Source organism: Anas acuta, chromosome 2, assembly GCF_963932015.1.
Source record: "Anas acuta chromosome 2, bAnaAcu1.1, whole genome shotgun sequence".
NCBI lineage: Eukaryota > Metazoa > Chordata > Aves > Anseriformes > Anatidae > Anas > Anas acuta.
In genome coordinates, this window is record NC_088980.1 from 1,931,855 (window position 1) to 1,948,326 (window position 16,472).

At 40.8% G+C, this 16,472-nt stretch overlaps 1 protein-coding gene and 1 long non-coding RNA gene across 3 annotated transcripts in view; both read left to right on the top strand.

Annotated features, from left to right (window-relative positions):
* Nucleotides 1-1,749: 1,749 nt before the first annotated feature.
* On the top strand, nt 1,750-12,248 carry LOC137851635 (uncharacterized). The gene is made up of 3 exons (XR_011093307.1): nt 1,750-1,877; nt 10,846-11,014; nt 11,820-12,248. It is a non-coding gene; the product is annotated as an uncharacterized lncRNA (long non-coding RNA).
* A 1,993-nt stretch (nt 12,249-14,241) lies between these two features.
* MYL3 (myosin light chain 3) overlaps nt 14,242-16,472 on the top strand; it is a 35,426-nt gene continuing 33,195 nt past the window's right edge. The window contains exon 1 of one of the 2 annotated variants that reach the window (XM_068673182.1): nt 14,242-14,481. In XM_068673182.1, coding sequence (XP_068529283.1) covers nt 14,359-14,481 — 123 coding nt within the window. In that variant the 5' untranslated portion in view covers nt 14,242-14,358. The remainder of the gene's footprint in view (nt 14,482-16,472) is intronic. The other variant, XM_068673181.1, reaches the window with a different exon arrangement.

A 16,472-nucleotide genomic window follows, 5' to 3' on the forward strand; every position in this document is an offset into this window, starting at 1 on the left:
ATATCTGCCTGCCTGGCTCTGTAATTTGGTCTCCTCTCCTTCCTCCTTTACTTTTCTTAGAGATTAGAAGTACCTACTCTAGACTCATTTAGCTCCTGCCAGTCCCTCTGGTGGGACAGAGATGATGTGCGTGTGGCATCTGGCTCATGAGCCTCGTCATATTTCATAGACTGTATAATCAGCAGTTTCTTGGTCAGGGAGACTGTTCAGCATGAAGAGCTGTATCCCATCTGTATAAAAACTTCCCAGGGAACTTGACCTGCCACCAGTTTACCTGCATGTATAGCTTGGATAACAGGTACCATTCACTGACACACTGGGCTCAGTGATCTGCCTCACGACCAGGGAGGGCAGCAATTGAAAAGCCTGTGAGATTTTGCTAAATTTGATTCACTCACCCATGGGTAATCCCTGTGAAATCCCTCACCAACATGCTGGGACTCTCCACATGGATGGCTCCTTCCCATGAGGTCACCTTCATTAACTGAGCTCATCCAGGTTTCAACGTGATTCCTTCAATGCAAACCAGAGCCCTGGGATCGGATGTCTGGAAATCAATCCCAGTGCATCCAAAACACTGCCTCTCAGCAGAAAAGTATGTCTGGAATGCAGCATCATTGTATTACACAGGGGCACGATTTCACTGCAGGGGATACAGTAAACCCCCAAAGATGTTGGCCAATTGATAGATCATGCCATAGAACTTTGCTCGGATTGCTTTTGGAATGGCTGCCTTGAGACAACTGTAACTAAAGCCAGCTGGCCTTAACTATATTTAGTGATATTTATTTACATTTATTTATTTTTTTCTCCTGTTTAATCCATATGGCCATAAAGAATTTCTAAATGAGTAGGAACAAGAAACTGTTGACGGTTGTTAGCTAACGAGAACAGCAGCTGGGTAAAAGGGGATGGCAAACCTAAATAAAGGGCACAATATACCAATGAACTGGAATAAAGGCAATAGGGTTGTTGAGATTTATTTGTTCTGAGTGGAACCCAAGCAGCTAATTTTCATGCCTGGGTGATTGAGAGGGTGGGATTAGTACTGATTCCTAGAGGGAATCCCAATGTCCTGGCAGACCCTGAAAGACCTTCCAGTCCCAAGGCAGGAACAATTACATTTATGATCTTTCTGACAGCAGTTTGCTTAAACTCACCTTAAAGTTTTCCAGCAGGCAAAAGTTTTCCATAACACAGATTCCAGGATACAGCATTCATCCTGACACAGAGCTTCTCCCAGCATTTAAGCAGAAAGATTAACCGTCCTGTAGTTTAAGCTCATAATTTTCACAGACTTTGAGAACAGGGTATTTTTATATGCACTGAAGTATTTTTTCTCATGCTTAAAGTTAACAAGTTCTTGCCTTGTCTTCCTCTCTCCACCACCTCATTCTTCTTTAGCCTGAAAAACAGCAGTTCATTTACGCTGCCCTCATAGTTAGCATTATCCAGATCTGCAAGGCAAGGCAGCACCTGGGGAAAGCCTTCCCTTCCTCTCCTCACACAAATAGTAAACTTACTTCTGTGTCTCTGTCTGTTTGTCTACAGGATTTAATGGGTTGCCAAGTGAGTGAGATGGGTGGGCTGCATAGCATGGGGCCATCCCCAACTCACAAACATAGGAGCTCACCCCTTACCAACCAGTACTCATCAAATGAGGATTTACACAACTAGAAGCCTCTTCCCTGTCCTCCCTCCCTTTAAATCAACTTCTGAGCCTGTGTAGTAACGAGTCGGGGTTCATGTGTTTCCTATTAACCTGGGATCTGAGCAACGCCCATCACTTCATCTAACACCTTGTGAGTGGTGGCCAGGGATCTGATGTTTTGTGAAACAATGCTCCTCACAGCTGATGAACCAGAAGGGAAAATCTGGTAAACACTCTTTTATGGCAATGGGGAGAACAATACTGTCATCAGACTGTGCTTAATATTTCCCTCTTGGCAATCTAGATGTAAGTGAGGGTGACGTGCTGCTTTGTTTCAGCCTGCATTGTGCTGTTGTGAATATGAGTGTTCTTGCTGCAGCTGTCATTCAACATGACACAAGTAGGGGGATATAAAAAGAAAAAAAACACCTCTATGAGACTTAGAAAATTGACGTGGCAGGTCCTCTATCTGACTAGTTTATCTTTCTTATAACATTTTTATTTTTTTCTGTAATTTTCCTATACTATCTGAGTGGCTGTGTAGAGGGAAAGGTTCTAAGCAAACTGATATTGAGTAAATGAAGTGTGTAAAGCTCAGAGACATAAGCAGTTGTCGACTGTTCTCTTTCTCTATAGATGTTTCTATCATCTGGGGATGGGGAATGGGATGTAGCAGTGTCCACTTCCACACAGTACTCTGTTTTCATTTCATTAAGTTTATCTTGCACAGTTAGATAAATCTAAAAATGATAAATGATAACATAATCACAGTTGCCTATCTTTTGGAGATACACTGAACTACTTATCCTATGCTCAATAATCCCATTAAAAGTTTAAGGAGGCTCCTGACTGCACTGACACTAGAGGAGCTCTGAACCAGTTGCAGCATCTCACTCATGACAATGGGATTGGGACTTGTTCACTCCACAGGTCTTTCTCTGCCCAGTAATTACAGGATCTGCTGCAAGGTTCACTGCCAGGCACTGCACAACTGCTCAGGTCTGAGCCAAACTCTAAAAAAGCATCACCACCACTTTCTGCCTCCAGACCAATCTTTCAGTTTTGTTCTAACCCTCCTTTACCAAGTCCCAGTTCTCCATCGTCCTGCCAGAAGGACTGTAGACCTTCCTCTACTATTCTTTCTGTGCCAGGAATTTCAGGAATATTGCCTCTGTTCAGTGCTCCTGTCAGAAAATACTGAAACAGCATAACGTCCTCTGGTAATTCAAGATAAAAATTTGCAGACAGATTTTGAATATATAATTTTAATGACAATATTATTAATCCTTTTATATTGACTATATACATAAAAATATTGTTTGTGTAATATGCACAAATTCATGTAAATATATATTCATAAATGCAAATGTTTTCTTGACAGATTCATTGAAATACATTATATTTTTCGCTTCCTCTTACATGTGTATGTATTTACACAGTAACTTACACGTGTTCATAGGCCTGTGTGTGGCAATGCAAGCACACAGATTTATGTATTTCAGCTCCAGATAAGTCAGTTTAACAATTCAGACAGCAAGAAAATGTGCTTTGATATCAGAACCTCAGAACATTCTTACAGAACCACTTTGGGTTTTGGAAATGTTTTCAAATGGTCAAGCATATCTCTGGCTTATTGACGTCAAGAAGAATGAATTGGAGGCATTCTTTCCAGGAACCATCTTCTTCTGTTACGTCCTTGCGGTGTGTTGTATAACCAAGATGTGACTGGCTTGGGCTCCTGGGGATCACATGTCTCTTATCCCATGAGCTGGAGCCCAAGCTCTGCTTGTGTGCTCTGTCTCAGCATACATAGGCTTTGATGTGCACTCAAACACTCCTTTGAGATCCTAACAGGGATACCCAACATTGTTAGCAACTTCAGTTGCTATCAAGTGCTTTCCCCTGGCAATACGTTGTTGTTTTCTAGGGCAGAAGGGATTGTCTTTCTACGTGCTGGGGGCAGGATTTCCAATGGGCAGCACTCACGGGCCATTGCTCATGAGTTGTTTCTGAAAAAGAATGATATCTTCTGTGAGAATCAGACACAGAGAGGGACATATCTCACTGTCTCCTTGGAGTAGCTCAAGTTCGACTTCATATTGCACACAATCTCTTCCCATGACATTTTTTTGTCTTCTTTTGTACAATATAATGTCATGGTTTCAGCTGGGTTAAAGTTTTGTTTTGTTTTTTTCCTTTGTAGAGATTTATATGATGCTGTGTTTTGGATTTTTGATGAAAATAGCAGTGATAACACACAGATGTTTAGTTTTTGCAGAGAAGTGCTTATACAGAGTCAAGGACTTTTGTACTTCTTACACTGCAATGCCAACAGGGAGTGCATGGGAAGTTGGGTGGGGACGCAGGCAGGACAGCTGGCCAGGACTGACCAAAGGGATGTCCTATACCCTATACCATGTGGCATCATGATCAGCAATAAAACTGGGGTAAAGAAGGAGGAAGGGGACCACATCTAGAGTCATGGTGTTTGTCTTCCCAATAAACTATTAAACATCAAGAGAAATGGAACACCTATCTGCTGATGGGAAGTAGAGAATGAATTCCTTGTTTTGCTTTACTTGTACACATAGTTTTCACTTTACCTACTTAGCTGTCTGTATCTCATCTGTTTTTATCTCTTTCATGCTTTTACCTTCCCAATTTTCTTCCCCATCCCACCTGGGGAGAGTTAGTGAGTGGCTGGGTGGTACTTAGCAGCCAGCTGGGGTCAAACCACAAGAGCATCTCTGGAGGAACTCTTGGAACTGAAAACGGGCAGGATCAGGCTGTCATCTATTTCCTGTCCTTTTATTTGCTGATATCAACAATTTCTACAGAGATCTGGGATGTTATCTGTGGGGGTGGGCTTTCTTGTTTTAATTTTCAGATTTTGCCTGCTCCATAGATACACTTCAAATAGGCTGTGTCTTAGGGGGAAGTTTTGGCAATTAAATACATCCTACACAAACAGTGTAATCCCACAAGCACCAAGTTTCCTCGGCATCTCTTTAAACAGAAAGTTAAAGGATTAAGAAAAGCTAAGACCACAACACCGTGTTTCTCTCGTGTCTTCTAACAAACCAGTCATAGGATGACTGCAACATGCAGTCCATCTACATTTGCCTTCCCACTACAAAGTAGTCTAATTTTAGTCTCTTTTTTGGCAAAATCAGATAGGCGGGCTTGGCAGATGCCTGGTAGGTCAACACAATCAAGACACTTTGGAGAAGTGTATGAGGATTTTGGTCAGAGGGGAAAAGAGTCTTGTGGGTGTACTGCCCATGTTGAAGGGGATTCATCATTAGACCTTCTCTGTGATCAGCAGAGAATAGCGTCAAAGGAAAAAAAAATCAGTCTGAACACTTGAGAGGCCAGTGATATGTACCAGCCTGCCCAGTGAAAAATGCATATTAAATAGAACTGTCTCATGACACAGAGATTTCCAGACCCAAAATCTCTGCCACGGTTATCTCAGATAAGATTCAGTGAATGTTAGCAGAGAATCAAGTGGCCAACCGCAGAGCTTGTTCAGTCTTTGATCATTAGGTATCTGCACAAAGCTTATTCTAGCTTCTTTGGTCTGTATGTGGGACATCTCTTGGTGAAATCAAAAAACTGGTGGAAAAAGAAAGAAAAGTACAAGGAATTTTATTTATTTATTATAATGAAAGTTCAAGTATATGTCAAGACCTATGCTTGGTGGATACCTTTTTAAAAAATATCTCAAGCTCCTTAAGAAACGTGCCAGCTGATTAACAAAGTAAAAACATGAGAGGCTAAGATGACAACAAAGGCAGAGAAAGAAACGCAACTAGAGATACACCCAAGGGCAAGTCCTGGGTATGAATGCTTGGGGGTTTAGCATGGGATCATATTCCTTGTTCATGGGCTGAGATGTGTCTACATATCACACAGATCTGAAACTCCACGTGCTCTGCACATACTTGAGCACCAACTCGGCTGCCGGATTTCAGCTCTCCTTTCACACCTCCGTGGCTTCATCAGGCAAGCAGTGCCTCATGGAGGGTCCCCAGGGCTTTGAGAGCTCAGAGCAGAGCTGGCCCTTGAGTCCTTCAGCCCAGGACATTCCTGGCATTCCTGTGCCAACCCGTCACCATGTGGCTATTGTTCCCAAGCTGTCGATTCGGATTGGGTTACAGCCCTTCGTGGGGTGGGTTGAATTTCACAACCAGGCCAGAAATTCCACTGCATAAAAACCGAAGCTGAGTATTTTGGGAAGTGGCATTAATGTTACATGTGTGACATCACAAAAAAGGACTCCATGTTCCCTTTTGATACCCCATCTACTTAGTAAAACAAACAAAAAGAGCATCAACAACAATGAAATTACCCACTGTAAAAAATGTGAAAGATTTCATGAGTATGTCCTCATCACATAGATGCTGTGCCTTCTGCAGCAACTGTATTCAGCTCCCAGGATTTATATTAAATCATGGAAACTCCTCAAGAAATATCTTTCCTAGTTCTGTCACAGATTCTCTGTTTTTGTTTTGGTCTGGTCACATCATCCATCTTTACATGCACACACACATGCACACACCAAACAAACAAACAAGCAAAAAAAACCTCTTTATCTGAATTTTTGATATTTTTATTTCTATGTTTTATTTAATATTTCTATACACTTCTGTTCTCCATGTCTGTAAGTAACTTTCTGGGACTGGTTTATGCTAGGACTTCAAGATCTGAGACTAAAACAATAGGTTACAAATCCCATGAATGAATTTGTAATGAAAAATGATAAATTATTTTAATCCATGCTGCAAAAGTTTCCTTTTTTTTTGTTATGGTCCATAATTTAAGTTATTCTGGTAATGGAAAAAAAAAAGTAATGAGTGACAAGGCTGATCACATGTCTTTATGATGCATTTGCAATTGATAGTGCCCCTCTCTAAACAGGATTTGGCCAATGGGAACTATAAATGAGATAAGCCAGATATGTTTGTCTTTGGTGTTGTACAGAAAGTTCCAACAGAGGCACGGCTTGCTGAAGTCTGTTTCTTGTGATGTGACATTTCCATCTCCATCTCCCATCACATCAAGAGATAAGAAAAGCTCAGAGCTTCCCAAAGCTATGCTTGATGTGTATGTCCAGGAAACATTGTGTAATTCCAGGAAACTTCCCCAATGGACTCTGGGATGGGGTATTGGTAATGAGTGGGATAGAAAGAGCCCCAGAAAATCATGGATATCACTTCTGCAGTCACTCTGAGAGCACTGGAACAGGGCTGTTGGAGTTTCAAACTCAGTCTGGGAGCCTTGCTAATCCCAGAGGTTTTGAACATACAGCAATACTGCAGCAGTTACTACGACTTCACAGCCTGAATTATAATTTTATTTGGCTGGAGCTCATTCCTTATACCTGTATATCCTGATTAGTCTTTCAGGTTTCTTGTCTAGCAATTGGAGAGAGGGAAGATTCAAAGAGCCTTTGAAAAGTGATTAAGACAAATTTCCAAGAGTGTGTGGTAGTTTGCCCTCTTTCCATCGTAGTCTTTCTATTAGTTCCTAAAGAGGAACCTAATGGAAAATAATACTAATGAGTGTGTGTATTTAGGGGGAAGGAGGAAAAGGTCACTTGTAGATCCTGTGTGGAAGCAAAAGTAAACTTGGCTTTCATAACAACCTGCTGCCATTTTGTGTCTTCCTTCAAACAAGGAAACACTCGATTTCAGTCCCTGACCAGATTTTTTACAAACTTGAAAACCACAGTCTTAATTACACGAGGTTGATAACAGTGGCCAAACTCTGTGGATGACCTCTTCTCAGATGTTATTGTGAATTCACTTATTTTTAAATTTTTTTTTCCTTTTTTTTTTTTTCCCCCCATGTAACACTTGAGGGGTCTTTGGGGTCATTTTCCTAGTACAGAGCTAGATCACTGTGAAATCGTTCCAGGTTGCTAGAAGAGAGTAGCATCTACTTAATGGTCCCTGGGACCGTTTTCCAGCTAATGTCACAAAAAACAGCACAGCCAGGGAGAAAGGAAGAAATCCACCTTTGTCCACCCCTTGTACTGCAGCTGTCTCTAGTAGTGGTTTAGTAACAACTTGAAACACTCAGCTTTGAAATTTACAGCAGCCACACTACAGTACAAGTGGGGACAGTCAAAAGCAGTAAAAATAGTCGCAGTGCCATATGAGCTGCTGATCTCATCCAGTACCAAAAAAGAGAGAGCAAAAGATCAGAAAGGATGAGAGTAAAATGCCACAGCCCCACTGAAATCAGCTGCATGTATCTGATTTTCCTTATAATGGATTTTGTAAAGTTGAAAAAAAAAATAATGTCGAAATAGTTGTGGTGGAAGAGATTTCTGGATAAATTGATTTGCATCTACCTTTTCTGCCTTCAGCCTCCACTCTAGGATTTTAGGGCAAGGTCAACTGTATCCTAAGTAAACAGTGATAGTAATATGGGTGGAAACCTGTTCTCAACCTGTCAGTCTCTGATGTTTTTCTTTGTCCTTGAGAAGAACATCAGTTGACTTGCTTGTAGCTCATAATTATTCAAACAAGAACAGTTCTCAGAATATTTATGTGTTTTTTTTTTAGCCCCAGAAACAAGTGCAGAAAAACCTATGATGGATGGAGGCTGGGGGTAGATATTTTTTCCCTTTAGAAATTAAGGAATGCATTATTTTTATACATTTCCCAAAATAAAATTGAAAATTGCAATATCCTCCTGGGCAAGAAATGGGCTGTAAGAGTATGGAAATGTGGAATTTCTTCACTTTAAACATCTGAAAACTAAGGCTCCATTCTGAACTCATGAAACTTCCTTTGCCAATATATATAGAGAGAGACAATTCCAGAAGGACACTCATATTACGTGTTTTATAGACCAAAATTTGGAAAGAATCATTGTCTGGGAGTACTTCTTCATTTTGATGAAGAAAAGGCATAGCTCATCGCTCATTTAAAAGGTAGGAATTTCACTGATGCTAAAGTTAAATGACATCACTGTCCCACAATGTTTCTAATAAGAACTAAATGATCTTCTGAAGATAACTATAGCTTAAAGAAGTGGGCTATCATGAAGCCAGCAAAATGACTGTTTAATAGTCCTTTTAAACAACAATTAACACTTTTTTCCCTTTCAACAAAGACCTGAAAAATTCTGTTGATTTTTGCAGCATTTTACAGGTTTTTCAGCAAGACTTTCAAAGTTTGCTGAAGGTGTAATGTACAAAGTTTTTTCTTTCTCCTCCATGTCTTGTGGTACTCAAATAGGATACACTATACACCGATTTACCATAAAATCCCATAACTCTTCAGGAGCAAGAGCACATTCTCATTGAGCTTTGTGTTACCAGTGTTGATTGGTATCTTCAGTGTTACATAGATACTGTTTTTTTTATAGTTTTTATTTTTTGTTCTATCTTTCTTTTTATAAAAAAAAAAAAAAAAAAAATCCTTTTTTTTTTTTTTTGTTTGTCTTTTTAATGATGAACAGCAAACATGTGTTCTCCTGATCCCAATAGTCAAAAAGTAAATGATGGCTTCTGCCAGACAATCTACTATTCTGGTCTATATCCACAGCTGGTATAAATCAGCATAGCTCCCTTGAAGTCAGTGGAACTCACTGATTTATAGCAGCTGAAGAGTTGGTCCAAAGGCAGGCCTTTGCTTGTCTCTCAAGCTGATGTTCCTATAGGGACCAGCAGTAATATAGGTCAGATGATTCATCCTAGAATTATGAGAGCAACAGCAGAAATCACAGGGAAAAAAATAAAAAATTAAATCACTTTTACCTTAATTTACATACTCCATCATCTTTACTCTCATCAGCTTCCCACCAGGTAAACACTTTCTCAGTTAGCCCATCAGGATCCTTCTCTCTCCACGCAAACAGAACCCATTCTGCTCTTAGTTCCAGTATCTTATCTTGCTTTAACCTCCCAGGTCTTAAGGCACAGGTGAAAAAACTGAACAGCTCTACAATTGACCAAAAATAGGGAGAGAAAAGGACATTTCTTTAAAATTCCCTGTCCATTTTTTTTTTCTTTTAATTATTATTCTTAACTATCTTTAAAATGTCATTGCTATTTGAAAATATCTGACTTTTTATTTATAACTTATATGAACTAAAGTACAGAGATTGAGTAGCATATGAGCAGATGTGGTTCAGTTTTCTTTCTTTGTCCAAGAACTGACAATGTATCTGCTGAGCAGGGGACTGAAGAAGCAGAAAAATAAATTGTTTTCTCGTCTCAAATATTCTAAAAGCACTTTTCCTCTGTTCTCTGGGGATGCCATTCAAGCCGTGGCTGTCTTACAACTCTAGGGACAACATTCCATATTGGGAAAAGTTGCACAACAGCTTTTGGTTCGAGTGAGAACATCGTTGACGTGCTCTCAACCTCTTACTTAAAGATGTCTGGAGGGCTTCCACTAATGGTTATTTTTCAAGACAGAAATGAAGATTAAACCCAAAGATTTATTTTATTTTTATTTTTAATGGGGGAAAATAACAACCGGGAGGGGGGAAGGAAGATTTAATTTTGTTGAGAAGATAAGTATCTAAAAGTTAATACTCTTTGGCCCTAAATAGTTCAGTTCAAACATTCCACAAGAATATTTTATGAAAACTGTTAACTTTTCTCAGGTCCTAATTTTTCTCAGGAAGAGGCGGTTCACACTGTCTGTACAATCTCCTCTGCTTGATTTGAGGGGGAGTGTGGCAAATTGCAGTAAATGCATTAAGACCCGAGGGACAGACATATCAAGGACAAGTGAATCATAAGGTGATGTAGCGACATTCCCAAATTTAAATGATTTGTATTTTGAACAGAATATTTCATTTTCATGTATATATATTTCTTTTTGTTCATAAGTCTTTTTATTTATTTATTTATTTATTTATTCTGTGGGAAATTTCTTGATGAGCTCTGCTCTCTTTGAAGAAGATCCCAGTCCATTTCTCAGGAGAAATTTATCATATCTTGACGATCAAGACAATCTCAGAAAATTCACAGCTAGCCCAGCCTCTTATGTAGGACTCCATGGCAACTTTAAAACAGCTTTTTGGCACTGAGATTTGCCACTAACATCTGTTGTGATCATGACTGAAAAACTGAAAAGCACATTCCACCCCTCTTCCCTTCAAAACCTATTAATAGGAAGAGGAATTTTTGGTCATTTTTTATTTTTTTTTTTTGTCTTTTTGCCTTCCAGCTGCTGGGACTCTTGGGATCCCTCATGGAAGAGCTAAATCGGCTATTTAGGACAGGATTAGTTGCATTGATCTGGCTGTTTACAGAAGGATTTGCAGGGCATTGGAGTGTCTTTAATTTATGGAATTGATCCAAAACACCCATCCAGCAGTGGTTTGCCAGGCCCACAGGTACTTAAAACCCACAACACCTCCCTACTTTGCCTTATCATTGTATATTTAAATGCATTCATATATGCAGAAATCACAAAGATTAAGCTATCGTCTTCCATCTACACTACACTGTGATGAAGAAACAAAGCAAAAAGATACCTTGAGGTGTGAGAAATACTGTAATTGGTGAGGGTATCTGGGTAATTGATAGGTCTATATGAATAAACAAACCAAAAGCTAGGATGGCAAGTACCATGGGTCTAGAAGAAGAACACACAGACAGGGTAACGAATGAAAATCCAAAATAATTAATTGGGAATTCTTTGTATTACCAAAAATGTCCCCTCCAAAAGAAAATTGACAATTTACAATAGGTGGCAAAAGATGTTCCAATAGTTTTGATTTTGACAGAAGTGCAAAATGCTTTTTTCTTTTCTTTTCTTTTTTTTTTTTTTTTTTTCTGAGCAGTGTTGAGCCATCTATATCATTAATATACTTTATAATAAATATATGCAAAACGTATTCAGGTAACCTTTGTATGACTGTAAGACTACTGAATTTTACAAGCTTCATTTGTGAATCAGACTGTGGTGGTTTTTTTAGCCACCTTTCTGGGTCTTCCTTACCAATGTCCCTAATATGTTTTTCATTGAGAACAGCTGAAGGGGAAAAAAACCCACAAAACAAACAAACAAGCAAAAATCATCAAATGTCAAACAAACAAATAAAATCCAACCTAACAAGCCATGGCTGATGTGTGGAATTCAGAAAAGAAAGTGGAATATGACCTTCCTTGTTAATATAGCTTCTTCTTATCTTGCAGAGGTGGAGGTGACAAGATCCCGTGCTGCTGTTGAACTGCTGCTGACATCTTAATTGTCTGATATTTTCCAGTGCCTTTTTTTTTTTTTTTTTTTTGGTTCAGGAGTAAGACCTGGTAGCTTTTTCACATATTGTATAAAACACACATGTGAGCTTAAGCTGGTGCCTGCTCAGATGCTCTTCTGGTGTTTCTGGTGGTTGTGTGCTCCAAGGGCACAAGCTAACTTGCATTGCCGTTCTGCTGCTTTGAATTAGAAGAGTGCAGAATTTCCTGGGGTTGTGCTGTCTTCTGCAAGGACAATCAAGAAATCTGTATTGGAAACATGGTGAAGTTACTCCCTGGTGTTTCCTTGGATAGAAAGCTCTTACTCTCTTCCAGCCATGATTGAATTCACTGTAGAAATAAATGCAACAAAAACCTTTTACAGAATCACAGAGTGGTTGAGGTTGGAACATTTGCAGATCATCTAGTCCAACCTCCTTGCTCAAACCAGATCCCCTAGAGGGCATCAATGTGTCCAGATGGCTCCTGAAAAGGAGACCCCACAGCCTCTCCGGGCAACCTGTCCCCATGCTCTGTCACCCTCCCAGTAAAGAAGTGCCCCAGTGCCCCCTCATGTTTAGCTGTGCTTCAGTTTGTGCTCATTGCCTCTTGTTCTATCCCTGGTCACCACTTAAATGCAAGTAGCTGGCATCGTTTGAGATGCATCACTCTACAGTGGCCTCTCAAAGAGTGTGTGGGTGTCCTGTGGTTCAGTAAGTCACAAGGGATGGGATCAATTTGCTTACAGCTTACTTAGGGGTTTCTTCAGCCTTTTCTGGTATCTACTCTGTCATCTGAGATGTGGATGGGACTGGCAGGTGTACAGTTTGGTGGAAACCCCATGGGAGACAAATGTCGCCTGTAAGGGCAGTTGAAGGCTGGGTGGGATCAGCTGGTGCATCTCTGTTGCATCTCCTAACAAACCCAGGGACCAAATGTAGGTTTTTACCATAGGGAAGCTGAAACACTCCCTTGGCTGCACTGAGTTTTAGGAGATCAATAGGTTGATAAGTCGATGTCAGAAAATTCTTCCCCAGGTGACCATGCAAACACGTGGATTGGGACTGTTGGGGTCTGTCAGGGTGGGGATGTGGCAGTGGTGAAGAGAGCTGGCAAGACTACAGTCTGGCAGAGGACACAGCCAGAGCTCTGCACAGCTTCTCGTGGAGAGACATCCTTTCTCTATGACCATCTCTACAGAGGGGACCAGAATCAAGTTCCCTGGAATGTGACAGGCTGCAGCGGAAAATACCATTCTCCAGACTGTGCCTGAAACACCAAACCATCAAAACACCTCTGCAGCTTGCTCCTGAGGGCTCGTGTCAATAGTCAATGTGCCTGCAAGTGCACTCGGTGGTATTCAGACCCAAAGAGCAACCCTCCCTGATGTTCCCCAAATGTTCTTGGTGAAGCTGTGGTGGGTCTCAAAAGGGTCTGAGTGGTAGATTACGAGGACGACATAGCAGCTTGGTAAAAGAAAGACATCTATGATTCAACTCATATTTACATGAAAGACCATCAGAGAGCCCCATTTCAAGTGATTTGCATTTTGGAAGGCAGTTGTCTTGTTTGAGGGGGGAGAAAAAAAATCTGCACAATACAGAAGTGTTGGGAAATGAATTCTCTGAGAGCCATATTCTGATTTAGAAAAATGAAAGGGTTATTTAAGTAAGGCTGGGGTTAGGAAAGCTTTGAATGGATACCCTTATCTTAGTTATTTTAATGGGAATTTGGCATTCAAGTCCCTAAAATAGTTTGGAAAATCTCAGCCATGAGGCTATCTTGCAGACACCCAGTGTTATTTTTCCCAGACTGTGTGTGTATGTGTGTGTGCATATCCCTGCTTGTTACATGCATTTTGCTATAAGCAATACTGATTCTTTCCACCTTGCCTGGAAAAGACCATTGTGTGATCTGGGACATGAACTCTCCCCTGCAGCTGTTATGATGATGGTCAATATCCCATATTGTTCCATCCTCATATCTAAATATAAACCAAGGCTTGCCTTTTGATGGACCACGGCACAACAAAAGCCAGGGGTGCCATCCAGCCTTAAAAAGAGTGATAGTCTGCAGCAGGTGAGCTGAGAAGGCGTCAGCACAGCCCTGGGGAGGCCAAAACCCATCACTGGGAACGGGACCGTAACCCAACCTCCCCCTTGCACACATACACGCGTGCAAACGCACACCAAAAATACTTGAGCCAGTGCCAGCCTCAGCCCTAAAATCCCCCAACTCTTTCCATTTAAGTGCTAATTCACTACAATGCCCTATCGGATGGCTCTAAAATAGCCGGGTAAATGTCTTGTCCTTTTATAGCAGGGGCCCTATTGTAAGCTCTGGCATGTGACAGGTCTGAGAGCGATGCAATGTGTGACTGCAGGAGACTGGACAGAGATAAAGACTTGTGTGCACTGGTGATTTATCCTGCAGCAGCCACCCCTTTCCTGTCTGTCTCCTTCTCTCCCTTCCTAAAGCAGCCCACCAGCAAGCCAGCATGCCCCCAAAGAAGCCTGAACCTAAGAAGGCTGAACCTAAGAAGGAAGAGCCCAAACCAGCACCTAAACCGGCAGAACCAGAACCCAAAAAAGAAGTTGAATTTAACCCAGCTTCTATCAAAGTATGTATCTTTTCACCTGGTAGGGGAGGAAGCAGCCAGGGCTGGGGGGGCCTGGGTTGGTGGTGATGCTGGTGGTGCATTCAGTGCTGTGAGATGACATTCACCCAAAATAGTGCTTGGTTTTGGGCAGAAAGTGGACAGTAAAGGTGATTGCCACAGGTAGAGAAGGAGTTGGAGCAAATTCACCCAGGGCTCTGCTACACGGAGAGCCCAAAAGCTGAATTTTGTTCGGTGTGAGGATGTCCAGACCTGTTTGTCCCTTCTAATACGCAAAGTAGCAAATTTAATTGCTTGCAAGTTTTTCCAGCCTTAATGGGGAACCTAAAGTTCCTCTACAGGGAATATTATGGGTACGTGCCAAGAAAGTTTGACTGTACTCAGGGCTGGCCATTGGTTAGCCACTGGCCAAGGCCACTTGGAGCGGGCTCAGAGCATTCACTGGATTCATTGCTGCCTTCCTGCAGTCCTTCGCTTTGGTAGACATCACCAACAAGAGGCTTCCTCAGTGTTTGTGTGTGTGTGTATGTGTTTCGGAAGTCAGAGAAACTCGGGCAAAATAACAGATTTCCCAAATGATCTGTTGTTTGCAGGGCCTGTCCCAAGGATTCCCCCACAGGACATGAACCTTCTCCTTCTGCCCCTCCTTTAGTGCAGTCTGTACTGGAAAGAGCCACTGCTGATCTCAGCAGGGCTTCCAGAGCTCTTGCTAACATGTAGTGGCAAGATTACATTTGCAAGGGTGTTTCTGAAACAGGTTTTTGACAGTATTTAGGCCACTACTCTAGTCTGTGGAAATCAGTCTCTGGGCTGCCTGCCTAACATTACTTTGTCTTTTCAGTGATTTACCCCTATGACAGGGAACTGCCAAAATGTAGGAAACTTCTCAGGTTTTGGGGTTGTGAATTATGTAATTCAATTGAAATGAGGCTGGAGAGCTATTTCCCTTTCAGCTGTTTTTAACCGTAATAATTGTCTCTTCAACAGGTAAGTCAGGGACACTTTTTTTTTGTGTGTAAAAAAAAAGAGGTTTCTCTCAAAGAATGAAGGAAAAAATGTAGCATATTCTTGTGAAAATAACCATGAAATGGACCATAGAAAAATGACGTCTTGATTTATAACAATGAAATGAGCAAATAAAGATCTAAAAATAACTAGTTCCCCATTGCTCCTTGTGCACCGCACACATTCACAGAGAATATCAGAAACCCCTGTGCATATCTTTAGGAATGGCTTTCCCATACTATTTGCACAGTAAATACCATGTGGCAGATAGACGCTGTGAAGCATGGTAAGATTTCTTTGCAAAGCAAAAGAAGTCCTTAAAGTTGGAGAAATTAAGGGGAGCTCTGCAGCATCTCACAGGTTTCTTTCTCATGCCCGGTGATGCCCGCATGTAAATCATGCGGACCTTGCAAACCTTTCAGTTTAAATATTTATAAATATTTAAGTAAAAACCAGAAAGAAGAAGTCTCACTACCAGGAATTCTGTTTTGGGCAAGTTTTTGGAGTCTTGATGTCGGCATCTGTGGGCTGTGAGCAGGACTTTCACTATGACCTTGGACAAGTTGTACATGGTGGTATGCAGATCTTTGTTACTGTCCCTGTACTTAACATTCCTGCACTGTAAAAGGAGGAGGGGGCAACTGCAATAACTTCTCTAAAAGGACACTGACACCTTCAGCTGGAATACCATGACTTTATGGCAATATTCACATAGGATACTATGACGCTGTGGTATGAAGGGCAGCTAAGTCCAGTAAAGAGCTGAGCTGTAATAAATTAAAAAAAAAAAAAAGGAATAAAAAAGATCACACACAAAAAATAGATATTCATCTTTCTAGTCACAGCAATTTAAAAATCATCAAATACATTTTCATCCAAATAGGATTTGAAATCAATCCACGTCTGTGTTTTTTTTTTTTTGTTTTGTTTTGTTTTTTTTTTTTTTTTTTTTTTTTTTTACAAAAACTACTCATTCTACACAGTAGAAT